Raw genomic sequence first — 24,339 nt, 5'->3', positions numbered from 1 at the left:
AGGAAAGGATTCCTAAGAACAAACTGTTTTCTCTGACAAATTCCCGATTCAGGTTTTTATGGTGGGCATAATTCTTTTAATCTGATCCAGCCATTCATTTGTTCATTCTTCGAAATTTTAATTTGGACTTTTTCTCCTTGAAGTGACTGACTTGGGAAACTTTGGTTTCACGGCATGGGTAATGATGCATCTTTGGGTTGAACAAACTGAATGTTCTCCAGAAGATCAATTCATAAGTATTTTGTTGGCAGATTTGACATTTAAATAGTGAAGGGTGCAGCACCTTACACAGCTTTGACTTGCTTCAGTAAAAGAGGCATTTCTTTAAATGCAGGCTGTCAAAGGGTGAGGCTGATTCTTGTGTAAATCAGTATAAACTGCTTAAAGGAGAGAAGGTGCCTCTGCAGTCTTGGGATCTTCCTGGCCAGGCAGTGACCAGAGGAAAATGAAAGGAGCCTGGAAGTTATCTTAGAGAGGATGGGGATTTGCAGGATAGGGGGGCAGAGGAGAAATTGGGCACAAAAGCACTCACCACCGACACAGTTTGAAAGTGAGAAGAAATCCTCCTGTCCTTCAGGCAGTAATCTTAACCAGTGCTTGAAGAGGTCTTCATCTCTCCAAAATGCTCACAGTTTTCTTGCTTTCTCTGCTTCCTCATTCTTCCCTTCTTCCAGGAGGTTTATAATAGGATCGGATACTACCTGCTTGTGGATCCAACTGGTGTAAGTATTTCAGCAGCGAGGAAGAGCTCTGTATGCAACAGTTGTCATCTTCAAGTGAATACCTCAGATTTGCCCTACATTTGTCCCATGTAATGGCCGTAACCTTGCCTACAATGACATTTGAGTACTTTTTTTTTTTTTTTTTTTTGAAGCTGCTCCTGAAAACTTAAAAAGTTATATTTGGGGGTTTATTTTTCCAGTGAAAAGTAAAGTCACTTAGCGCATAATCCTTTATTTTACGACTGTCCTGCATAAATCAAATGCTTGCAGAAAGTGAGTTTTGGTCTTACAAGAAAAACAAAAAAAAAAGGGCTTTCTTTCAGTCTTTCTCTGTTAGGAGAGAAATTAACATTGAATAATGTCCTCTCAGTTTTTGGAGACTGTGTGCTAGAGGTTAGATAGGAGGAAGACTTAATTTTGGTCTGCTTAATATTTATAGCTTCATTCATTGAAGCTTTTTCCCATTTGTGTTAGGGATATTTATCTAGAAAGCTCATGTTATGTACATTGTGAAGAATAAACTTACTATATTTCAAGGTAAGGATAATGCCTTCTGGAAGAAGAGTAATTTACCTACACTTGAATGAAAACTACATTGTTACTTCATAATTTAACATAAATTGCTAGAGACTTTTAATATTTGAGATACGACACAATTCAATTGATTTTTAAACTTTGGTGGAGTGCATGTGTAATCGTATCTGAAAGTGGCATTGAGTTTTATCTCCCTGCAGTAAGGAGGATGAGGGAGGGGTGCTGCCGTTTGTTTATTTTGGGGTTAGGGAGATGCCTCAGATAGGATGAATTTGTTTTCTTGTTTGGGGTGGTCTTTCATTTCTGTTTGGTTCTGGGTAAGCAGAGCAATGTTTTCTTTCTTTCCTAAAAGCATTTAGGTGACTTTGGAAAGAAATCAGTGTATTTTGACATAGGGAAGACTAAAGCCGAATGTTTACCTTTTCTGAGGGACAAGAATAGACATGTAGAGCTGGAAAAAAATAACGCTGTTTTCTGTGTTATCTGTTTGCATCAGATAACATTTCAGAAGCATTTCCCGGGGAATTTCTTTAAAATGGGGACCAATTATTTGTGTTCCCGTGCCGGCTGTTACCCACATTTTTCACATATTTTTTCTAACTCTTCTTATTACCTGTAGAGGGAGCTTGTATATGAGATAATCAGAGTAATCAAGGCATTCAGGGCTGAATTGTTTCCAGTAAGTATGATTTCATTTCACTGTGCATTCTGTGTTTTATCCATGCAGAGGAGAAAGGCTCAGTAAGAAAGCTTTTTAAAAGATTGTCCATCAAAACCAGTAAATAACAATGGGCAAAAAAATTTTAAAAGTCAGTAAGGAAAAGCTGACATGATAAAAACTTCTTTTTTCCAAGAAGTGCCTTTTTATTGACCGTTTAAAAAGAACTGAGAAAAAAAATTTCAGATGTCGAGACACAAGAGAACAGTTTTGGTACTTTGTATAATGAGAAGCAGATTTTAGTTGCATCAACTGTCTTCTCTGATTCTAAAAATGTCGTGTCAGCACAAGAGAGACAACACAGGACTTTAAGGTCTTCAGTGCGTCTCATGCAGTGTAGCGTGCTAGCCAAAAAGCAATAGGTAAGTCCTTTCTACTTCCACCAGCAGTATTATGATTCATAATCAAGCTGATTGCAAATGCAATATTAACTGTTAATTTTGCTTTTTTTGTATTATAAGGTGTAAAAAGATAAATGGTTTCATCCTAATATAACATGAATTCGTACAGCAGTACTTAAATAGACAGTGGTAAGGATTGCTGCCTTAACCTTTTAAGGAAAACACTGACAAAGAAGGAACCAAGAATATCAGAAAGAAGTTTATTTGTAAATATTGATTTAAATACTAGTTTGAAGCATCCAAAATACTTATTTCAAATAGAGATTTTTTTTTAATCTAGCACACTGAATGAAGTGATCTGGTGTACTTCACATTTTATCATTTGTGTTTTAGTTCTCTGGATGGTGAAAGTGTATGATCCAAGTTAAGACCTTTTCAGTTTAAAAATATAATTCATTTATAGTATAGTTTGCTTGCTGAGCAAGAAGCATAAGAGATGGTATTTAACTGAATTCTTCACTGTTCGGCTCTGAAAAGTGGTGGCAATAGTTTTACTTTAGACTGTTTCAGTAAATTTAGAGGTAATTTGCTGTGATACTGTTATGAAATAGTATTATGCATGCACATTTCATAAAATAGTAACAGGTCTCAGTAACATACTCTCTTGTAATAAATCTGCCACAGAAATCAATTTGAGAGTTGATTTTTCTGTTAGTTTATTACAGAGCTTTAAACTTAACATACATGTTCAGCCTAATGCAGTCTTAGAGTTTTAGTTTGTATTCTCTTTTTAAACACCAGGAAAGATTTACCATATCTAAAAGAGCACCAACTTGGTGCCGATTTATTATTTATAGTGGCTAATCCTTGCTAATGTGAAAAGTCAGCTTGTTATTATAACACCAAATGGCCCTCTAAGTAGGGAAACAGTTAAGTAGATCTCCTGTAATAGGTTGTTGTCTAATAAAGAGATTTATGGTATTGGCAAGGGCTATTGTATAGGTATTACCCTCTCACAGCATGATCGTGTATTATCTTAACAACTCAGTGCCACATTTATGTTGAGCATTTTCATAACAGGGTAAGGATATTAGCCACAGCAATTACACTCCAATAGGATTATAATGGTAAGACTTACAGAAGATATATAAATGATGTCTTTTATAGAGTTTTTGATAGGTGTTGGGAGTTGAAAAGTTGCATCATCTTTTTTGCATAGGAGAATGCTGATGTATTAGCTATGATGAAGAAAGAGAGGTTTCTTAATTTAATCCTGTTGAGGAATTATGAGGAGGCAGTGAACATAATCTTTCTTTACAGTGTGTGGGTTCCCCCCGCTGTGAGGTAAGGATTATTCAGAAATTCAGTTCAGTGGAGATTTCTGTACAATATGAAAATCAAGACATATCTCTAACTCTGTTGTGAGGATAATGCAGCTGGGATTAAGGTAGATTCTTTGGCAGCCTTATATTTTGAAGGTAGGACAATGATAATTTACTTGATTTATTGGAAGAGCCTACTTGAATTAAATCATGTTACTTTGTTTTAGCTGTAGCACAATACACGTTCTCTGTTTCATTAGGACTATCATCTTATTGTGATAAGTAATTTACGTACTTTTTAAAATGAATCCAAGTAACAAAAGTGACAATAATGTCATACTTGTACAGTTTGCACATAAGTGACATTCAAGCTGTTCCTTAATTCTGCAGAATTTCCATCTGGTTTTTCAAAAACAAAAAGTGAAAAGTTAATACTCACTCACTTGGAATAATCAACGTACCAGTCACACTTAATAAAACTAATTATGTTTTATCAATAAAAGACAGTTATGGGGAATTATTGAACAAAGTATGTTAGGTTATATAGTCATTTATGAGTAACTGCATTAACTGTAACAGCAGTTTTAACGGCTAAGGGTGACTAAATATCCACATGTTTTAAGATGGTAGCTTGGGGTGTAATTCAATAAATATTGGAATAATGAGTGATTAAATAACCAAAATATCTTTCTTTCCCTCATGTACTGTAACAAAGTGATGCAATAATTAGGTCTTTCCAAATTAAGAAAATGTATAGATGGCAATTCTCATTGTGGAAGAACCTTCCAATATGTTCCACATATTCTACACATGCATGCATAATATTAGTTAAAATTGTAAGATATGAGATTTCCTAAATGTTTGGGATTAATTCTATGTATAGAACCTTATGTAGAAAGGTCCTGTATCCATCTATTTTAAATTGTTATTGATTTCAAGAAACCAGAGGAAAGATGCACCTCTTTCTTTTGACATGAAATATTCCACTTTAAAAAAATACATTGATTGAAAGCAATGTTGCACATCGTCCTAAATGTTTTCCAGTGGATTATTGGAAAGTAAGTGGGCACTTGCAAATGTGTTAACTATGAGTTCAAAATGTTACGATTTCTGTAATTCTAAAGTAAGGTATGACTTGTTTTTTTCTGTTTTATCGTAACAGTACTACATACATCTTTTTGCACAACTGGAGCAAAGTTGTCGAGCTTTTGTCTTTTTTGATCTTTTATTTAGAACAAGAATTATGACCTGAAGAATAGCATTTTCTATTTTAGAAAAACTCCAGTAGGTTCTTAGATTGGCTTCACATTTCAATCATTTTGAACTGTGGAAAACGATTGTGTCTTTTGTTTGTACGTAAAAAGAAAACACAAAAGGATGAATGTTACCCACCGATGAATGTGGAGCTCCAACTGATTTAAGAGCATGAACTGTGACTGCATTATTGAGGGCAGTCCTTGGCTTACACGCATTAAGAAGCAAGTACTTTGAATTTTTATGCATTTTTCATTTTGTTGTATAAAAAATAAAGCCAGTTGTTCAAGTCTTTAAGTATTACAATTATTTTTTAATTTCTTAAAATAGCTTTAAAAATAAGTAGGTTGCAGTCAATTTGTTTTGCACGTTAGAAAATTGCCTTACAATCTATATGTATTTGAAAAAGAGAAATATATGCAGAAGTACTCTGATTAAATTGTCATCCTTACCTGCTCTCCTAAAACATTTTTGAAATATTTATATGTAAGTATAAAAGATTCACCATTTTTCTTTTTGTACAAATCCGAAAATGAATGGCTTCTTAAATTAGTATTCCTCTGTTTGCAAGACAATAAATCAAAGCACAAATCCATGGTGAAGTCATTTTACTTGTAGCGTGCATTAAAAATTAAGCCACGCTAAGTCATACTTAGCTGCATGTGGACAGCTAACCCTGAAGAAGGGATAAGTCTGTCTTTTTCTTTCCCTCCGCCCCCTCTGTCTCTTTTTTATTATTATTTATATCTCTTTATCTGTTTGGAACAGCAGTGTCGTTACGACAAATAAAGCTTTTGTATTGGCAAATGGTATGCAACTAATCAGCAGTTTTTGGCTTGTGACTGAAAAATCTGCCGAAGAGAGCACATAAAAACAGTATCGCCTTTGAAATATACCTAGGAATGAAACTGGGCATTATAATTCTGTCGCCTGTACAGAATTCAAGTACCTCTACTGCACATTGAGGTATTTTAAGATCATTATGGCTAACGTCGTTATTTGTGATCATAGTGATAGTTACAGCAGTATTTTGACAGTAGCATTGTTTAGAAAGTACTGTTATCACACAGTTTGTGCATGTATGGACTCTTCAAGTTTTTAGATAATATAGTGACTTACAGTGAAATCAACTTGTTTATATTACCTTATCTAATTAATGGTCAGTTAAGAAGTTTGGTATGTTTTAATTAAATTTAACTTACTTTTTTTGTCCAGCTTTGATTAGTCTCTGGATGTATCAGATTGCCAAGATTGGGGAAAACAATAAATTTTATAGTTTTTGCATATTTTTTCCACTACATTTTTCACTGGATATGTGAAATGGAGTATTTCTATCTAAAGAATACCTTTTTTTCAGTGTAGTTTTATATATTAAAAGCATAATCTTTATCAAAGTCTTATATGTTAATTGAAGGAATGTCAGAAATAAATGAAAATTTTATAGTAGGGCTGCTGGAAGGTAGACAGACAATAAATCACTTATGTATGTATTAAAAATATAACCAATAAACCAAATAAAATTGCAGCATTAACAAATCATTAAAACTAATCTGTAAGGATTTATGGGGAAGAAAATGGAGCACTGGGAAGTTCTGTGGCTATTTGCCTACAGGACAAAAAATGAAGCTGTGGTTAAGAAGTTTGCACACAACTTCTGCACAGTTGGGAGATACTATTAATGTCTCCTAAAACACTTAGGTACAATCGTAGTTTAAGTTACCTAAAGGTCAACTTTTCAAGTCTTGTCTGCGAAATATTGTTAGCTTCTGCTAGCATGGTTCCCACATAGCCTAAAGAGGTGGTTCCCCTGTGCTGTGCTCCACGATAGCTCTCTGCTCTGTCGTGTCCATCTGCCCGTTGAACAAGCTGTCTTAGTACTGCAGTTTAGTAGAAAAATGCTGAACGCAGGCATGTACGAGATGTTTTGATCCAAAAAAAAAATGCATGCACGGTTTTCACTGTAGGCTCGTGATTGGGAGCTTTCTAGTGCCATCATCTGGTGTTTATTTATTACCATCTTGTATTAAATGGTAGTCACTATCATGGCAGCCACTTGCGTCTGGGAAAGTACGATTCCTTTTATGCTGCAGATCTAAATTCATAGCTAGATTCTTTCAGTTGCTTCATAATGAAATAAAGGTGTAATTAGTACTAATTTAGCTAATGGGCATGAACTGGAGGTCGTCCCATCTGCCCTTCCCCTCAAAAAGTTGTCTGCAGTTTAAAAACCAAGATCAGTGTGAGAAGAAACACTGGAGTCCTGTGTGAACTGTCTGCAGATGAAGATACCTGGAACTGAAGTTTGTCCTTTTGCTATTATTCACAGTCAAAAAGTCAAAATCTCCATTTTAATGAAGACATTTCAAAGAACAGGCACGTTGAGAAAGACATTGTATTTCTTTGCATGCTTCCTTTTAAACATGGAAGTACCCTTAGGCTATAAATTAAAGAGTATTTTAGCTCATGCAGTTGATCTCAGTCTGTCCAGTAGAAATGAAGAGTTTTTTTTTTCTTCTTCTTTTTTTTAAAGGGGGGAAGATTGTGAATGGCTTGATAGTTTTATGTTTTTCAATCTGTGGTTATCCTATGTCCCTCTCATGTCCTGTTTTTGTCCGTATTTTGCTTTCACCTAAGACATGGAGCAAGTGGGAGGAAAAGTAACTTGAAAGAATGCAATTATGTCAGAGATGCATTTTCATGTGGGAACCTTCATAATGACTTCATGTAAATGTAATTCACTATGGAAACCGTAAGGGGAGTAATGAACAGAAAGGTTTATCCTTTGCTTCATGGGAAACTCCGATTTGCTTATCTCTCTTCCGGGAAACGGCGCGCGCATGCCTGGCGGCACTGACTTGCCTTTGACCAAGCTCCCTAGGGAGCCTGCGGGAGTGTCTCCAGGTAGTGGAGTTTCCCTCCATTTCAGCAGTACGGTTTCACAGATGTGTAGGAATCAGAGCCACTATAGTGGGTAATTGTATTTTGCATCTTTAATTTTCACTTGCTAGTTTTTTTTTGTTTTTTTAATTAGTGTGTTCTCAGGCTTCTTGACAGCTTAACAAACACTTACTTTGTTCTGCAGTGCTTGTTACGTGCCACTCTACGTTCTTCAAAATTAATCGTCTTGTTGAATAGCGTTTCCCAATCAACTTGATTTATTGATGTTTTTTGGTCCTTAGTAAAAGGGCAGTGGTACTCTTCCTGCCCTGCCACAGCCCATTCAACCCCATTTTAATGAGTTATCTCCCAGTAAACATAGGAGAAGAGCAACATAAAAATTTTCATAATTACAGCTTATTGAATAGGGCTCAAAATGGAAAGTGGTACATATATTTTGTGTAAGCCTGGGCTTTAAGAAATTCGTGCTTTATGGCTATTAAAATAATTACAGTACCTGCTGTTCAGAGGTTAGAACTGTTGATGGTCATTGCAAGACAAATAACTTCCTAGAGAGAACTGCAACATTTAGTAGTATATTTCAATATTGAAAAAATATATTTAGCTATATTTTTATTCTTAGCTGTCCTAAGCCCTTCTTAGACTATTTTTTATAAATATTTTTTAAAAGTGAATGAATGAAACGGTAACCAAAGTTGAACAATAGCACGTGACTTGTCTGCTCATGAATGTGTGTGTATGCTTGTATACGTGTGTCTCAGTTGCTGCTCATATGCTGCTTTTTCATATAAAAGTATAAGGTGCCCAGTTTTTTGCGTGAAGAGATTGTGAAGTAGATCAGGATAAGAGATGTTTGTCCAGAGTCATAGATGTTAAGGTCACTGTCAACTAGAAAAGGAACCAGCTTCACTAGCACCTTGTTCCCTTCTCAGCCAGCTAGGTCAAACATATAAATAGTCTAGTTAGTAAATAACAATGCTGTGGAAAAAAAAAAAGGTTTAATTAATATGCATTAGCATCCTAAAATAGTACTGTAAAAATGAAATCACTTCTGATTTTGATTGCCAGAAATTATTGTGGCGAAATGTCTGGCTATGGGAATGTTATGCTTTGCCTGCTGAAAGCTGCTCTTGTACGTACACCGTATTAATCTTGTTTTAGATATTTTAATTTTTAGATGATCTATAAAGCTGTTATTTTTAGGTTGAAGCCATCAAATCTCATTTTGACTGAAATTGTATTAAAATAAAACTGAGGAACTTCCAGAGGAATCGTTAATACAGGCAATGTCAGGTGAAGTGTTTTGTCATACGTGGGTCTGTTGTCTCTTGCATCCTGGAAGGGATGGGCCTTTATACGTTTCTTTTTCGGCTTTCTTCTGTGTTATTCCTCCTTCTATCCTTCCTTCTTTGTTCTTCCAGGAATAAAGTCTCAGTTCCTCCCAGTAGTGACCCATAAATAAACTATGCATTTATTGCTGTCATGACCTCTTCTGGACTTGATTCTTAAATAAATAAATAAAAATAAAATTGCCCAGAATCTGCAATAGATGTGTTTTGGCACTCTGAAATCATCAGTCATTTATAGGATATGATTACTTGCAGACCAGCCAGGTTTTCTGAATAGTCGTGCTGGTGCACACACACATGCGCATCTCACTGTGTGTTTGTGTTGGTCTCTCTAATAATGTGTAGTGCCAATATCATCTTTCGCCTTTCCACACATTTATTATGCTTTGAATTTTTCTCCAAACAAATGTGTGACTTCCGATGCGCATTGGTGGAGTTTTCATGTGGATTAAAAAGCTTGTAGTTGTGGTTAGCGTAGCTTGCATTAATGTTGTGAGTAGGTCTTGTATTTCGGGTTACAGAAGCGTGGCAGCCTCTCCTCGGGCCTGGCAGCCCACTTGAAGGAAACAAAATTATACTCCAATTTTTTGTACTAGCAGGCTCTTTCTCCACATTGTCCTGCCCTTCTCTGTTACTCTGCACGTTTTCCTGTTCCCTGTTGCCTTGCGGGCCTTCCCTGGCCACCTGTTTTCCTCCGCTCCTGGAATTGCTCCTTTCTTCTGCCCGGGCTCCCCACGGCCCTCGCCCCGCGGAGGCAGTTCGCCCTTGCTGCCGCATCTTCCCTGCGGCCTTCCCGTTGCCGGCTGCCTCCTTCCCCGGTGCGCGCTGCCCGAGGCCTCTCGCGCTGGTGCCGCGCTCGGTGCTGGCTGGGGGAACGCCATCTTCCAGCTTTACCCGCGCCCTTGGCTTTCGCGGTTGGTTACGGCTTTTCCCTGGCGCCGCGGTGTGACTCGCGCTGACTCCCGGTGGTGCTTGTCACTCGGGGGAATCGCGGCAGAGGGGTCTGGCTTGCGTGCCGCACGTGTGGTATTACTTACTGTTACCCATTTCCAATATTGGAGTACACGGGGCACCGGTAAAATCAAGGAGGCTTATTGAGCGTGTCTATACTTGCGTGGTTTTGTGAGCGTGAAGAGTTTGCACAGTGAGATATCTTGGGGCAACTTGTGAAATCCAGTGGTTTAGATTAAATGCAGAGTTTCTCAGATTGCTGAATGGGAGGTTGCTAAAGCAGCGTGCATTTTGCAGAGTGGGAGCAACTTCTCTTAAATTTAATTCCTGTCCATTGAGCTGTCAGCCACGCTGTCGTTGTTAGTGCGCTGGCTGAGGGCTTAAACCTGCACTCATGAAAATAAGTTTGCTGGATTTCAAAGGAAATGGTATTTTTGTAACAACAGCAGGTCAGACCGAAAGGTGAGACCGTCTTCCATTCAAAGTGTCTGTAAAAATGTGATTAAGTTCCTGTTGTGTTCTTTGCTATCACAGGAGAAGATGACTTCTAAATTGCCTTACATAAAACTGAGTTTGATTTAAGGTATTAATAAAATCTAAATTTGTGCATTCTTGCTGTGGGGCCTGGAGATTTTAATTTAGTGAAATGACAGAAGAGGGTTTTTTTGTGCTCGGTTTGATGAGTGTTATGTGCGAATTTTATCTTACTGAATTAGGGCAGACATATATTACACTGTTTACAAACTGTTATGATTAAAACCTGTTAAATTTCATATTTAATATTCAGTCATCTTTAAGCAAAAGAGTCACCTAGATTTCCTCTCAGCAATGTTTGATTCCTGTGTTAAAATAGATTAAATTGCAAATGTTAATCTGAGTAACCGTGTGAAGTTGTGACCTGGTTTTGAAATAGCTGTGAGACTACTACAGCGGCAGTAAATCTTCAATGGTATGTAAGGCTGGCACATGGCAGGGAATATATATATGTGATGTGAGAGATTTGGATGCAAGTTGTGGAAGAATAGTCTCAGAAGGAAGTCGTGGGCCAGTATCATGTTTTACTACTCTTTAAAAGAGATGAGTAAGAATTTGTCACAGCTTTATATTGCGTTTTTACAGGTGGTGTGCGCAATAACTTTTTATTTTAAAATGGTAATTTAAAATTCAAACTGTATTAGAAAACAAACAACCTCCCCCCAAAAAAACAAAATGTGACACTGAGACGTTTTGGTTCTTAATCCCCACATGCTTCCTTGAGCGATAATGATTTCAGTCTGAAATATGGGTGGGAAGTGCAGGTGGAGACTTCAGCCTAAAGAAAGCAGCAGTTTGAGAAAAAAGTAGATACTACATCTATTTACATTTTGCTTTCAAGTTTTTGTCTTCAGTCCCTAAACAACTGTTTTTTCCTTGCTAAGAGTGGCTTTGGCCTCAGTTACGGATAGCTTAAAAACGATAGCATGAAAAGGTCTGACCTGAGTGTTGGTTGTCAACACTGGCATTGCGGGAATCTTGTGTTATCTTATTCCTTTGATTTTCTTCATCTCTTTTGTAACATGTCAAATAGAAATGTAGGCGATGTCAGGAGAATACAGTAATACTCATTTTTAAAGCAATGTTTTGACTTAGAAAATAATGTTAAAACAATCATGTTTAAGCAATTCCTCAGGAAAAAATCTGGTGAGATTCACTCCTAATTAAGCAAAAAAAGCAGATTTGCTATTTCCTACATAGTTATTTGATTCAGTTCTCTGTTCTCTCTTATCTTTGGATATTTTTGATAAAAATTTAATTTTGCATAAAAGAAACAAATGAACTTGCCCATATTTATCCACACAACAAAATCATCTTGGAGTGGTTATGTACAGGTTTAATAATTGTTATAATACCTGTTCCTGCAAACTTCATTGTTGCTTCCTTTCAGTTTCTGAAAAATACGCAGGCTATATGGCTTACGAAGTAAGAACCTGAATACTTTACGTGTCATTTATTTTTTAAGCATTTTGAAAAGCACTCTGCTATAAGATGATGATACCAGCTAGAATGTGACTCTGTTGGTTTTGTTCGCTCTGTAGCGATGTGTGATTGACAGGCTCTGGTACCCGGCTGTCCGCAGCTGAACTGCAGGGGTTGAGTTTCCTTGGCAGGGCTGCACGTAAAAGTTTGTGCCGTGTTTGCCAACTGTGTTCTTGGCTCAAGCTGATGTTGCGTCTCTTGATTCCAAAGCACAGTTATTTGCCAAATTCGACCTAAAAATGTATTCTGGAATTCTGAATTAAATATAACCTTTGGTTCTCATTTTGTGCCTTAGCAAGGCACACATTCTTTCACAGTAGATTCTACTTTGGTATAAATACAAGAATAAAAAGGCCCAACATGGATTAAAAAGCTATAACTGGTATTAGCAGAGAAATACACTCTTGGAAACAGATTGGCATCTGCAGTTTCTTGTAAGTATTTAAATTGTGGGACTTTACCAGGTTGTTACCTGAAATTCTTTATGTACATACATTTTGTTTGTTCTGCTACAAGTGATAATTTCAATTAGTATATAATTTTGCTGTTTTTTCCCCCCATATAGCAATATAGCTACCTTGTTGTTGCCATAAGCTAAAGTTACCAGTTGCTCAATGAAGGTATGATTTATGCCAAACCAGTCTAGAAGCTTTTTCAGAAGACCGATAGCAACTGCTTTTATACATATTGCTATGTAAAATGCTTATTAATGTTAGCAGATGTTGCACTTTAATCCCCTAGAATGATTGTTTGGTAGCAGCAGGAGATTTATTAAGCTTGAGTTGTGTGAAATTGTGTGTGCATAAGCTGCTATTTAGATTGTAAAAATGCCATTGAAAACTGTTAAAAAGTTCTAACTGTAATTGGCAGAGAGGTATTAGCTGTTCTAAAAGAAGTATATGTGTACTGTTGGCCCTTGTGCTGTAACCTCTTTATCATTTATCTTCTTGTATTAATGTCACTGAATTATTAATTCATGAGCAGGGTTGGATAGGGTGAAGGCACTATTTAAATGTGTGGCACATGTATCCTTATCGCTGGAGACATGAAAAGAGTCATTTTGTGTTATCTATAAAATGGAAAGGACATTTAAAATTTCATTTATGGTAATCCACTTCACTTCCCAGTAAAATACCTAGATTATTGCTACCATAATATAATGCTCTTATTAAAATTTTGTAATCTTTCCACTCCGTTCACTTATAAATATTGTTGATAGACAAATGCAGACCCTTTTCTTTTCTTTTTTGGTGCACATGTGGATCCTGAACTGCAGCAAAAAATGTGAAGAGCAGTTAATTGTTTTTTACAAGAACAATTCTCTTTAATTTTTCTTAAAAGAATACAAAATAAAATCCATTAAGTATATGGAATCAAGGAGGAAAGGCTAAATAAACTATCTAAATGAAAACCAAATGAAGAAAAAACTTTTTTTTTTCCAAAGTAGTGGTGTCATAGTTGCATTGAGCTACTAAAACTTATATTACTTAAAAAAAAAAAAATTAAATGCATGGTACAGAGTTCTTGCTCTACTGGATGAAACCACAGAACAACAGAGGTTATGTTGTTGCTAACAAATGTGTCAGAATGATAAGTACTTTAAACTGATAGTGTAACTTGTATTTCACCTGGGATGTATAGATGAAAATTAACATTGCAAGAATTCAAATATTATTCATCATTTGGTAATAGAAATGGATTTCATGTTTCTTGGCAGAATCAGGCCCTGTAGGAGAAGATACTGAGGATTTGTTTGCCACATTTATTGCATATGTTTTGCACCTTGATGATATGTGAGAAATAGATATGTAATTAGGTTGTATATATGTGCGTACACGCAAGGAAGAGAGTTAAGGCTGTCTATACAGTAATGTCATGTATGGCTTCTGACCCTTGTGAGTGTGTGTTTAAGAAAAGCCAGTTAAGAGGGAAGAAGAAGAGAGAGTGTTTGATTTAATTTTGAGATTTTTGAGTTTTAAGCCTTCTACTTGTAAGTGCTGCTGGTACGTAGGTCGGTGAACCTGAACGATGTCTTCTGTCAATGTTTGCTACTTCTTCCATAGTAAATACACAGGCAGAAGTCCTCCGAAGGGTTATTTAAATTCAGGGAAGTTTCTGCCTGTAGGTCATACTTGCCTGTAGAGTCTCCTGTGGGCTCCGAAGGTAGCTGGAAGACCTCTCTTGGTTGGTTATTCTTTTGAAGGCTAAGTATTTCAGTTGTCCACCATTTCTTTCTCTCTTCTGTTCTCACAATTACAAATTTTGATAACGCTGTGGCTCATGACTGAATATGGGATGCTACTGAGTGCACAGCGTTTCTCTGCAAAGAGGTTATCCACTACCTTTTAACGATTATATGGTTTGTAAAGCATTTCAGGAATACAGCTACTCTGGAAATATCTGGGGTTTTTTGTTTTTTGATTTTTTTTTTAGTGGAACTAATACGTGGTCTTCTGAAGCCCTGGATGCTCAGGCCATTGGTAAGAAAATAGGACTCTCTGATCCTACTATTAGTAGGAGCTGTTAGTAATACTAATCGTGCTTCAGGGGAAAAAAAGAAGAGCAGTAATTACTTAAGGAGGGCTTATTTGAAATAAGAAAAAGCAAGATGTCAAAGTACAGTATGTTTCAGAACATAATTAAAAGTATATGTTATTAAAATGGTCTGTCATAAAACGTGGATTATTGTGATGCTATAGTAAATTCTAATGCTTGAGGAGGGTATGATAGAAGAAGGGGAATTTAAAAATTCCTTTCTCCTGCTGTCTCTATATTTAGTCACAGCTTTTGCACTTTTCTTTGCAAGCTCATCTGATATATTTTATCCTAGATTACCTCATTGCTCCCAGGAAATCCCTTTTGGTAATATTGATAACCTAATCTATGACAGATTTTGGTCATAATTATTTCACTTAGTGGTCATATGTATAGACCAAGAGGGATTCCGAATATTGATTCACTGGATGGCTAGTAACAATGATTTATGAGTCAAAGGATTCAGTGCAGTGAGCCAAACACAGCAGAGATTACATCTTCTGTGCCACCATTGATTTTGTTTCATATTTCACTGCGCAGTGATCAGGCCAGGATCTCACAGATGTTAACATGAGAACCATACTCCTCTCTAAGTGTAGGATATGCCACAAATTACGCCTAGTGCATTGTGTGTATATGTATGTGTATGCCGCTTCTGATTTTTAAAATGATAAGTATTTTTCAGTCTTTTTTTTTTAGAGTTCAAATTTTTCTGGTAATTTCAGTGGTTTTCAGCAGAATTTTATATTCCAGAATAATCAAAATGGCCTTTGCCATACAAGCTTATTCTCAAAACTTGAACAGGATCATTTGTGCAGAATACAGACTGCATAGACTGGTACTAAATATAACCGACAGAAAATGAGATGATGTAAAACGAGTGCTGTCACAGTCCCATCATGAATTACGCCAAGCAGCGAAAGGTCGTGAAGCTTATCGGGCGCATTAAAATCCTTGCGGTCGGCTAGAGAAAACACCATGCGATAGCTGTTCCAGGGGTCTGGGCATGCCTGAGCACTTCTCCTTCCATTTGTTTTGTTTTTCAGCCTACTTCCACTTCAAACAAATTCTCTTCTGTGAAAAACACTGGATGGGAGGGAGAAAAAGAAACCAGCTAAGTGGCGTCAGAGCTTGGAGAAACGCGGGCCTTTGCAAAGCCTTGTCAAGGCTGTCAGCGAACAGTTTACTGTCGTACAAGACTACAGCGTCTTTGGTTGGTGCTTGTCTAGTGGTTTTTCAAGGGGAAAGGAATGATACCTATTAATATAAATAGATTATTTTGAGTATTTCTCTTTTGTGACAAGTCTGAAAAGCCTTTGAATTTTCTTCAGCTGTGAGATTGCTGCTTCTGGTTTGTCATGGGGTTTGTGTGTTTTTTATAGCTATTCATTATTTTCTTGTTTATTTTCGATGTTCTGTGAATCTGTCCTATGTAGGTTCGGAAGTGCGAGCTGTTTGTTTTGCCACTTCACAAAGAGCGTGGTGGACAGCCTCAGACCGTGCCTCTGGCGACTGGCACGCTCGGCATGCGTAACGCGCCCAGCATGACATGGGGATAGTGCGGTCGATAATGGCCGTAATCGACTTACAGCGTGGCTGCCCCTTCCCCGTTCTTTGGATACCAGGGATTTATCTTTAAGACGCCGAGCAGGTTTAGTGACACAGAGGGCAGAAGTATTAGAAAGGTTTTACCTTCGCTCTTTGAGTTGAGGTGTTTCCGTTTAGTGGTACAATGTCAATTCGAAGGAAAAAGAGGAAATGTGTAAAGAGGAAGGAGTGACACCCCCCCCCCCCAAGCATTTAGCAAAGGCAAAAAAGAGGAATTCAGACTTGGTAAAAGGAGAGTGCCTGGAGCCCAAAAAGAGCCGTCCTTATTAGTGCTAGCAAAGGTTTTCTGTGCTGGCTTATTGAACGAAAACTCCCTAGAGCGTCCCAGCTTTATCCTGAGCTGACAAGAAGGGGCAGCACTGGCCTGTTGGGAGCGGAGCACTGCGTAACGGGGGCAGAAGGCACGGGAGGAGGCTGAGCTGAATTGCAGCGCACCTCAGAAACGAAAATCTCCATCTTTTTCGGTTACATCCTATTTATTTTCTCTGTGAATGATTGAGGTAGACCACTGAGTTGCTGTGTGCTCATGGACTAAATCGTAATGTTACGCTGTTAAAACAGTGTTGCTGTGCTGTTTGATGTCATGTCTTCCATAGGTAGACCTTGTGTTTTGAATAATCTGCCCTACTGATTAGCAGGAACCCAGACCAGAGGGGCACATTTTTGTGATTATTTTAGATTTAGGGTACACATATATTTATCACGTGCTGTTTTAGGCTTTGCTAAAGCATTGATATGTCACTTCAGAGCACAAGGCAGCTGAATGCATAGAAATCACTTTTCTAACCTTGGTCAAGTCTTGTTCTTACTGTGTTACTCCCTGCCCTGATACTCCATTCCTTCTGTACAAGTTGGAAGGAGATGGTTTGGGTTAGTAATCCGATGTTCAAGGTGTTAATTAATGTGGACTCTTGAATGCAGAATTGAAGATAATACCCTGGGGTACATTTTTAGTATTGGATTGCTTTTAATGGAACATAAGTCTTTGTTAACCAATTTTAGATAGAGCAGATTTAGCCTTTCCTTTCTTCTTGCAATAAGCAACTTGTTTAACTGAGACAGATTAGGCATTGATTGCTTACCATAAGCAGTTGAAAGGTGCCGGCTAAACAACACCTGTCTTGCTTGTCTTCAGTTTTTTGGTAAGAACTTACAACTTTGAAGATTTTGTACAAGCTGGTACTGTAGCACCAATGCAAAGTTATTAATGTAAATCAATTTGTGAATAACCATATTGCGGATTTAGAAATAACTTATTGAATGCATCTAAAGATAAAAGTAAAATGTTGAAAGCTAGACCTGGCTCTCACATTGCAGACATATAAAACTGTGGCTCCCGGATCATAAATGTTATTAAGTCTCATTCTGCTATTTTATTAGTGTGGCTTAGAAGGTTTTACTAATCATGCTGCATTAATTGCATTAATATGTTATTGATTATACGAAGTGTAGCTGTCTTTTACTGGGAAAGCCTGGTGATGGGAAGGCACATGGACACCTGATTTCTCTGGAGACTAAGTACCCGCTTACATTGTATGAATATGTATCTGCTCACCGGTGCAGCCTCTTCCCCCTCCTTTCCTCTGCAGAGAGTCTCAGATATATTACAGAGTTACTTAGTTTCATAAACTGGGTTATGAAGGGCAGTGGGGGTGCTGCATGTATGGCAAGGCAGGTCATGTAGGATTTATAAGAAAGATTGCCACGGTTCTGCTAGCTCCGTCAGAGCATACTGGGTGTGCAATTACGGCTAATACTCTTTACATCGCTGTGCTGCACCGCGCCAGTCTGTGCAGCTAGCGTTACTTGTATTTGTGTAATAGAGATGTTAAAGCATAACTAGGGTTGGAAGTGCTTTTTGTTGTTTGTAGGATGATTTGGAAAATAAGTGCTACGTTGTAAAATACATCAGCAGTAGTCTGATAGACTTTTAGCAAGCGGCAAACATTTTTGCCTAGCTGAAAAGAACTGCACTTTCCGCTCTGTTTTAATTGACTGAAAAGCCAGATGGACTATGAGGGAAGAGACAGCTCTTGAGCATGCTGCTTCAGTTGTCATGAAGCTCTTAAGGCCCTCTTTTGGCTTTTGAAAATAAAATCTTGGGAAGGTTAAACAGTGGTGTTAGGAAGCAGCAGCTCTGCACAGGTCCTTCTCTTTGGAGAGGAAGGTTTTCCAGGAGCATGGTTGGAGCTGCTTTTTCCATCCCTGGGGCGCTGCGGTGCAGTGTTGGGGAAGAGGTGGCCAGCCGTGGCACATCTTCTGCAGGCGCTCTGCAGCTTGTGTAAGAGGTTTCAGAAGTACATGAGAACGAGGAAGCAAAGTAGAGATACTAAGATATCTGGGGCTTGGAGCACAGCTCATGAATACAGCATGAAGAGACACCCAGTAACTCTGCACTGTGCAGGTTTGAACACTAACGTTCCCATTAACTGATCTAGTCTCCTTTAACAGCGCATATGCACAGAGACTTAACAAGGCGAACCACTTGGTTTCCAGCGGCGTTTTTTTCTGTGAGAGACTGCAGTATGGCCCAGAGGCAGGGATTTAAGTTACAACTGAAGTTTTCTGGGCAGCTTTTATTGCACTCTGAAATTCAAGCAGCTTTTCGCTCCAGGGAGTTTCTCTCTGCCCCACCTACAAGCCCAAGTACTTGGTGATCAGGAGAAAAGGTTTGTTAAGGTCTGAGGGGAAGTAAATTATTTGTGCAGGGTAGCCACTTGCCATGATCTACTTTTTCTGTTTACAAAGAAGTAACTTAATATGGCTTTAGCTGGTCCTACTGTTTGGTTTGGGATTTTGTTGTTGTTGTGAGATTGCACTGACTATCTCCGAATCTCTGATAGCTGCATGGTCAGAAAGACAAGGCGGATGATGGCAGTGTTTCATGTCTACAGTCAAAGTGTTCATTGGCTCCAGCCCAGGTCTGGATAATGTTTTCAGGATTAATTTTGTTATGCTAATGAGCAGTTGGTTTAGAACTGTAGTGTTCTTTTATTTGGAGCCACATATAGTTTGCCAAGTATAGAGGTTGCGTTAATAATTGTTCGCTGTAAAGCTGTTAGTTTTTACTGTGGGGGGGAAAAAGAATCAAACCCAAAACCTATTGCATCAATTTCCAAACATTACTTACTTGTTTTTTAAAAAGCCAGAAAAAAAGTATGTGTTACTGAAAATCCAGCAGAGGTTGCTTAGGTTATTTTGATTTTTTTTTTTCCCCAGCAGACTGCATTGAATTCTATATGTCTGTAGACTACAGCAATATAGAAAATATATTGCACAAAGTACTTATATTTGACCTAAACACATTTTGTATTTATGCTAGTTGAATAGTTTCTGCTGGTTTGGTATCACAAAAACATCAATACTCTTTGAGAAACTGTGTTTTCTCATTAGAATAGTTAAAATAAGACAGTTCACAAGGTCAGGAACTCTTACTTTATTAAGGGGGGGACTGCTATTAGTTTGTCAGTCTTTTCCTAGAGAGATGTTAGCTATCATAAGAGGTGCTCTTGATATTTTTTATTTTTTCTAGAGCTCCTCCCTCTCCCAAAAAACAAGAAAGCAGTGAGATTAAGGATGATACAGGTAGGTTACTATCTACTTGAAGGTGAAGTGAGATGTCTGAAAATCTGGGTGTGCAGCTATGCAGCAATATGTTCTGGAAATAAACAGTCATAAAATCTGAGTCTCAGGAAGTCCAAATCCTCTGGACAGACTGGGAGCAATCAGGAGACTGGCTTAATTTTATTTTTAGCCATTATTGTTCCTCGTCTATTCTCTTGGATTATTCTGATCGCTTACTGAAATTATACTGATTAGTCCGTAGTGTCTGTGAAATAGTTTTATGATTTTCCTTTGGGTGCTACAGGTGAAAAATTAATCCAGGCCCTCTCCAAGCTTTTAGCAGGACTATCTCTAGGGGTTTCTTTTTAAATATCATGGTGGCAATTTTTGCTTCTTTACTCAGCAGGAGCTTCTTAGCAATTGTAATTTCTGCTGCATGCAGTGCATCCTTTGTGGATTTTTAGACTTTTTTTTTCGGTTGCAAAACACTCTCAGCCCATTGTCAAAGAACTAGAGATAAAATACAGCTATCTCTTTGTGAGTGCTTCTGGGTAGCCCTGCAGCAGCTGGTGTACCACTGGCTAAACTGAGGACAGATCCTTTCTTCACCTCTGGGTAGCTGGGTGTGTGCCAGGGAGGGCCTCTCTGGGTGCCCTGCACCCGGGCACTGCCGCGCTGTTGTGAGCTCTTGGGGATACATGGGGATAAAAGCGCCCGTGACTGAAGAGCACCTGTCTGCAGTTTCAAATTGGAAAAAGAGGTTGTTTTTAATGTATAAACAAACAAAAACAGTCGGCCTCAGATGTAAGGGCGCTCTCATTTTCCTGTAAGTGAAATTGCAGGGAAGTTTGCATTCTGTGAGAAGGATGCTGACGGTGAAGTGGCATCTCTCCTCTTAAAGGGGAGCCAGATGAAGCTGCCTGCTTGAGTATTTAATAATCTCTATTCTGCCACAGTCATCTTACCCTCATTTGGCGCCGAAGAGATAATTTTATAGTCTTTTTTGTTAATTCCAGTCTTTCTTTCCTCAAAGAAAAAGGTATGTGTCAGTCTTGTTGTTGTCCATGTGCTCAGGGAACAAACTTATCATTAATTAATATTAACACTGATTAATATAAAAGGAGTTACATTTTCTACTTTTCAAAAAAACCCTGTATTTTGTAGAATTTCTTTGCCTGTGATTCTGTGCTTTTCATTGTTTCCAATTCTCTTTGGCAAAAGGATAAATACATTTTTTTGAGGTCCTAAACATGGTGCAGTACTCATAAGACTCGTAAGTGACCCATAGATCTTGCCAGTTACATTCTATATAGAATATAACTGGCAAGATCTATATACAGATTCTATATATAGATCTCGCCAGTCTATTCTTTCATTAAACACAGCATAGTTATTGCTATATGTTTATAAAACAATGTTAATTTCGAATATCTCAAATTCATCCACACGCAAAAATACAGTCCCCTACATGCATCTTGGGAAGACCAAGCAGATGTGGCACAGAGCGTAGCTCCCTCAATCTATTACTGCAGTTATGTTCACAGCCATTCTTCTAGAGTTCCTTCATGCTTCTGCAATACGTAGAGCCATCTGCATTCTTACAACTCATTTATCCTGATGTTCATTTTTCTCTAACTTCTCAAACTCCAGTAGTCGGAGCTGAAACATGATCCAGCTCGTGCAGGGAGCTCTGGAAGACGATGCAGGCGGGTACTCGGTTGTCGGGGGAAAGCATGAAGTCATTAGCTGAAGAGAGCGCTCCGCTGTCAAGCCTTCTGTCACAATAACTGCTCTCTATCACCATAATTTTATTTTTCAAATGCAAATGATAGCTTTAATAAGTCTTTCTTTGGTACATAGTTTACAGGAGCAGTTGAGTTAGTATTTCATTCTCAATCAGAGACAAATCTTGTCAGGAGCCAAAGACAGTAGAGTATCATTTGTTACACTTATCTCCTTTCGTCAAAAGGGGTTTGTTGTGGAGAAGCACTCCAAACTATGGAATTGTATGGATAGGGCTTCCTCAACAGAATGGTTATTTGGTTGGCAAAGTTGCTGTTTCTGCTTCTTGTCTGAGGAGAGGGATGGAGGGGTAAGAGGAGGGGAAAGCCCACAGGCGGTGGAGGGGAGGCAGCAGGGCAGGGGGACGACCTGCCCAGCTTCTCCGCGAACCCCGACTGCTGAGCTCCGCCGCTGAGCTTTTCTCCGCCTCTGCCTGCTTCCAGCCGCCAAGACATAGCATAGTGACCTAGATTTAAGTTTATTGTAATGCAGACTTTGGGGAGTGGGAAAAGCTAACCTAAAACTTCGTCATCTGCAAATCCATTTTCTTAAATTCAGCAAAAGCATTCTCGTATGTTTTCATGTGTCATAGTGCCCATACTTTAATTGCGTTTATGCTTTCAACTTTAACATGTATCATTGTTTGGCATTCTGTTTAATGGTCACTGACCCTGAGAGATTGGATCCTACATACCTGCCAAATTCCTAGCTATAATACAGGTGGACTGTCAGTTTTTATTAAAATTTTCTGTCTTCCTGTCAAATGAAATTTGGTATTTTAAATTATTGGTGTTCAGCTATTGATGAACGTTGTTTTTTCCCTTTTTTTCCAAATCTCTGATTCTCCAGGTATGAAGATGAATAATGCAGACCACTGGTTTCGATGATGCTGGGCTTTTATAACTGGATTCATTAAGGAATACAAAGAAAACTCTTACAAGGATCAATAATGGTGTCTTCTGGTTGCAGAATGCAAAGTTTTTGGTTTCTGCTCACTATCGGCTTCCTGCAGTGTACAGAAGGTAAGGTGTCATTTATTTTATCTATTTTTTGACTTCAACTTGCAGAGATGAGATGCATGGTCTGCACAATTAATTTAAAACAATTTCTATTCAATGGTTTGAAGTTTTAGGGCATCAAACTAGAAGCATCTCTGTCATTCTAGATTTTAATTTACAAGCTTCTAATTCTTCTTTTATAAAAAAGAAATTATATTTGATACTATGTGGTATGTTGAAATTGAAGTACAATATTCAGGCAACTGGAGTAACAATATTGATACCCTTTAGTGATAGGTAGCTTATTTTTTGACTCTTCCTGTTTATTTCTCTTACTTTCAGCAATGTATAGCTGTGTCAAATGTGATATAAAATAACTAAAAAATGCAGTCGAAATACCTGTTTTGCCTTTCTCATTTGGCTGGCTGAAAATAGAACTGCAGACACTTCATTAAGATCAGAACAGTACATGTTACATTTCAGTAAATAAAACTCTGTGCGTACAGGAATAGCATCTACTTCAAAAAAAATTCTTGCTTTATAAAAAAGCAAAAATAATTCACTCCTATCTAATACAGTTTTTAAAATACCCCTTAAATTAAAAAGATGAAGAAGGAAGAAAAGTTTCTAAAATAACTTTGTATCATCTATTCTTTATCTGTTTTTCTCTATAAATAGTATTTTATTCAGTTAGTTGTGTCCCCAGCTGTTCTTGCTGCCCTTCTAGTTCATAATATGAGACAGAAGCATGAAGGAATGATCAGGACATGGTTTATTAATTTTTAATTACAAATATTTCTAGGGAACTTGAGGCTATTTCTGGGTGTAATCATTTTAGTTGACTAGATTTCAGGTGAAATGACTGGTTTGGCAATAAAATAGCACCCCCATGACTTCTTACATTATTCAGTAATTGGTATGTGGTATATATGCTTCTTTGGCGCATTTATAATGTTATCTCACCATCTTTTAAAGCAGATGCATACCTTACACTGTAGAAATTCTTCAGATTTTAAAGTTAAATCCTTAGAGATAATTCAGGAAAGATGCTGTGTCTCCTCCCCTTCTCCTTTCCCAAATCTATACAAAAAAAAAAAAAAAAAAAAAAAAAAAAGTAGTCCCCCCCAAAAGGCAAAATTTCTTACTAAAGTTTACAGGTTTAAGTATTGTGTAAGGTGTAATCACGGTGTAATTCTCTAAGCATCTGTTCTAGAATAAGACTCAGGTCTTGTGTTGTACTGACAAACAGGCTTTGCTGAAATGCTTTACTTATTTGTATACGTGGGGGCGTACATACGAGGAGTCTTCTTCGAAAGTTTCTGAACTTTGGGAAATCTAGTTTCACTTAAATAGCTTTCACAGTTTTTCCCCCTTCTGCCGCCTTCTTCAAAGCAGTTTGCAAAGATAGTATTAGAAAACTAGCTTCCCAAGGAGTACTACAGATCCTGTACGGTTTCGTTAAATGGTGATTTCTGATTTGTTAGATGCTGTAGTGGTGGCTCCCTTGGTGTGTGTCATGTCTACAGTCTTTGAGTAGAATCTTGTTTTTATATGAAAGTAAGTCCCAGCAGCTGGGAGACGAAATGCTTTTCAGCCTCTTCTGTAGGTAAGGAAGGTAAATGCATATTTACTGGACTTACACATTTTACATAGTTAATAACTTATATATAAATACAGATTTGTTGCAAAAGTGATTGCACTAGATTAAACCAAAGGTGTAGGAAATGGACTTTTTCATTTATGGATT

General features: G+C 37.7%; 1 protein-coding gene across 11 annotated transcripts in view; it reads left to right on the top strand.

Moving 5' to 3' along the window:
* The window catches only part of ADGRL2 (adhesion G protein-coupled receptor L2), a 386,461-nt gene that overhangs the window by 239,633 nt on the left and 122,489 nt on the right, over positions 1 to 24,339 (top strand). For all 11 annotated transcript variants that reach the window (XM_026116423.2, XM_064516013.1, XM_064516012.1 and 8 more), the window contains one exon: positions 22,444 to 22,616. In XM_026116423.2, coding sequence (XP_025972208.1) covers positions 22,544 to 22,616 — 73 coding nt within the window. In that variant the 5' untranslated portion in view covers positions 22,444 to 22,543. The remainder of the gene's footprint in view (positions 1 to 22,443; positions 22,617 to 24,339) is intronic.

Source organism: Dromaius novaehollandiae, chromosome 8 (genome assembly GCF_036370855.1).
Source record: "Dromaius novaehollandiae isolate bDroNov1 chromosome 8, bDroNov1.hap1, whole genome shotgun sequence".
NCBI lineage: Eukaryota > Metazoa > Chordata > Aves > Casuariiformes > Dromaiidae > Dromaius > Dromaius novaehollandiae.
Note: the sequence above shows the minus strand (reverse complement) of the source record. Positions and strands in the feature narration are given on the sequence as shown.